The sequence below is a fragment of the Phaethon lepturus genome, unplaced genomic scaffold (assembly GCF_000687285.1).
Source record: "Phaethon lepturus isolate BGI_N335 unplaced genomic scaffold, ASM68728v1 scaffold28592, whole genome shotgun sequence".
Lineage (NCBI taxonomy): Eukaryota > Metazoa > Chordata > Aves > Phaethontiformes > Phaethontidae > Phaethon > Phaethon lepturus.
In genome coordinates this window covers 1-2109 of record NW_010525996.1, presented here as the reverse complement: position 1 = coordinate 2109, position 2109 = coordinate 1, and the positions used below count along the sequence as shown (strand labels likewise).

Here is a 2109-nt window from a genome sequence, read left to right as displayed (position 1 = left end):
CCGCTGGCAGCAAGGAAAACAAGATCGGAGGCTGGAAGCTGACACACCATAGAGCTAGGAAGAGCTGTGCTCTGTGCAAGTTAATTATTTCATATTGCTCACAATGAATACTTTAAAGGACCTTACAGGAGTGCAGTCAAACAATTTCAACAAACTTCCAGGCTTACACACTTCATTGACTACAGTCAGAAATTAATTTAAAATATAGTGATGAGGGAAACTATTTAGGATTAACTATATTTACTTCATGCGTACAAGTATCGATTACATTTCTCCAGACAGTGACTTGATATCACAGCAGTATTTTAATTGCTAATTGTTACACGTTTCATAGAAGCAGCTATTAAGAAATGTGGGAAAATAATAAATTTCTCTGCATAGTGATATGCGTGTCTATAAAACAAAATTAAAAAATGTGTAATACTAGTAATAAAAGCCAAAGTCTGTTTAGACTCATGTAAACAGCATTAAATATTATTTACAATTTAAATGATACTTCTCTTATCCTTTCCCTTTTTTTTCCTTCTTCATTCAGACACAGTCCAATAGACAGAGAAATAAGCTACTGACTTTTCAATTCATTCCCTGTTTTTACAAGAAAATGCCAATTCCAAATACTCTTTTAAAGCTCTTCACTCCTGTGTCTTAGGAAACAACAGCCTGCAGCACTATTACATACACATTAAAGAGCTTCCCCTAAAATACGTGCTACCAGTTATAATTCTCTCCTTGTTTTAATTCTCAAACCTCCCCCTACCCTTTTCCTCTCAACGTGAGCAGCAAATACCATAAAATTGCAAATACTTGGGGCCTCATTATTATTTAATTTCTCAAAGCTGACATGTTATGGTGTTGCTAAACAATGTACTTTCAGCATCTTAAGAAGTTCCATCCTTACTACTACCCTGTGGTGACTGCAGCCAGCCAGACCAGCACATGCAGGAACAGGAGCTGTAAGACACAAATGGTTTTTTACTACCTGCTTGGGCAGGATCTCATCAGTCGAAACGAAGCATACTTCTGTTTCCAATCCTAATGAGCACTGACTTGACAGCAGTTGTCAAAATAGCACGAAACATGGAACAGAATCATAAAATCGTTTAGGTTGGAAAAGACCTTTCAGATTATCAAGCCCAACTGTTAACCTAACACTGCCAAGCTCACCACTAAACCATGTCCCTAAGTGCCACATCTACACGTCTGTTAAATACCCCCAGGGATGGTGACTCCACCAGTTCCCTGGGCAGCTTGTCCCAATACTCGATAACCCTTTCAGTGAAGAAATCTTTCTAATATCCAATGTAAACGGCCCCTGGCACAACTTGAGGCTGTTCCCTCAGCTGCTCCTCATTAGACTTGTTCTCCCGACCCCTCACCAGCTTCACTGCCTATCTTTGGACACACTCCAGCACCTCAGTGTCTTTCTTGCAGTGAGGGGCCCAAACCTGAACACAGTATTTGAGGTGCGGCCTCACCAGTGCAGAGTACAGGGGAGATCACTGCCCTACTCCTGCTGGCCACACTAGTGCTGATACAAGCCAGAGTTCTATCGGCCTTCCTGGCCAATAGACCAGTTCCTGTGAATACACCGTATCATCACTCTAACCACATGTATTAGCATTTTTTATGAAGGAGAAATACAGCAGTTGCATGAATTCTAGCACAACGACCACAACAGGAGCTGTTCATCGCTCTGAAAGGTCAGTTCTTTACCTGGGTTGCACCATGGACACTTCGTGTGAGGAAACTCTCCTTCCTTCCCGAGCAGATGCAGAGTAGGGCAGTAGTAGTGAGAACAAAACACAAGTAAATCAAGAAGAGTGTCAGAAAGTCCATCCTGAGCCCTGCAACGTACCAGAAGCAGCTTGTTAGTGCCCCTCGGTGCCAGGCATCCGCAGCAGCGCCTGGGCCTAGCCGTGCTTCGCACCCCTCACTCACTGCTCCGCAGCAATCATAGAACCATTAAGGTCGGAAACGACCTCTAAGATCATCAGTGCAGCAGCTCGGGGTCCAGCCAGCGCACCCCGGCCCCCTCCACGAGAGCACAGGCTTTATTTCAACATTTTACGGGGTTTCTGCACGGCCCGGGACCCTGCGACAAGACCTGCC

The 2109-nt window shown here is 43.9% G+C and overlaps 1 protein-coding gene across 1 annotated transcript in view; it reads right to left on the bottom strand.

The window, feature by feature from the left end:
* The window catches only part of ZDHHC4 (zinc finger, DHHC-type containing 4), a 7406-nt gene extending 5570 nt beyond the window's left edge, over positions 1-1836 (bottom strand). The window contains exon 1 of the mRNA XM_010282941.1: positions 1714-1836. Coding sequence (XP_010281243.1) covers positions 1714-1836 — 123 coding nt within the window. The remainder of the gene's footprint in view (positions 1-1713) is intronic.
* Positions 1837-2109: the final 273 nt, after the last annotated feature.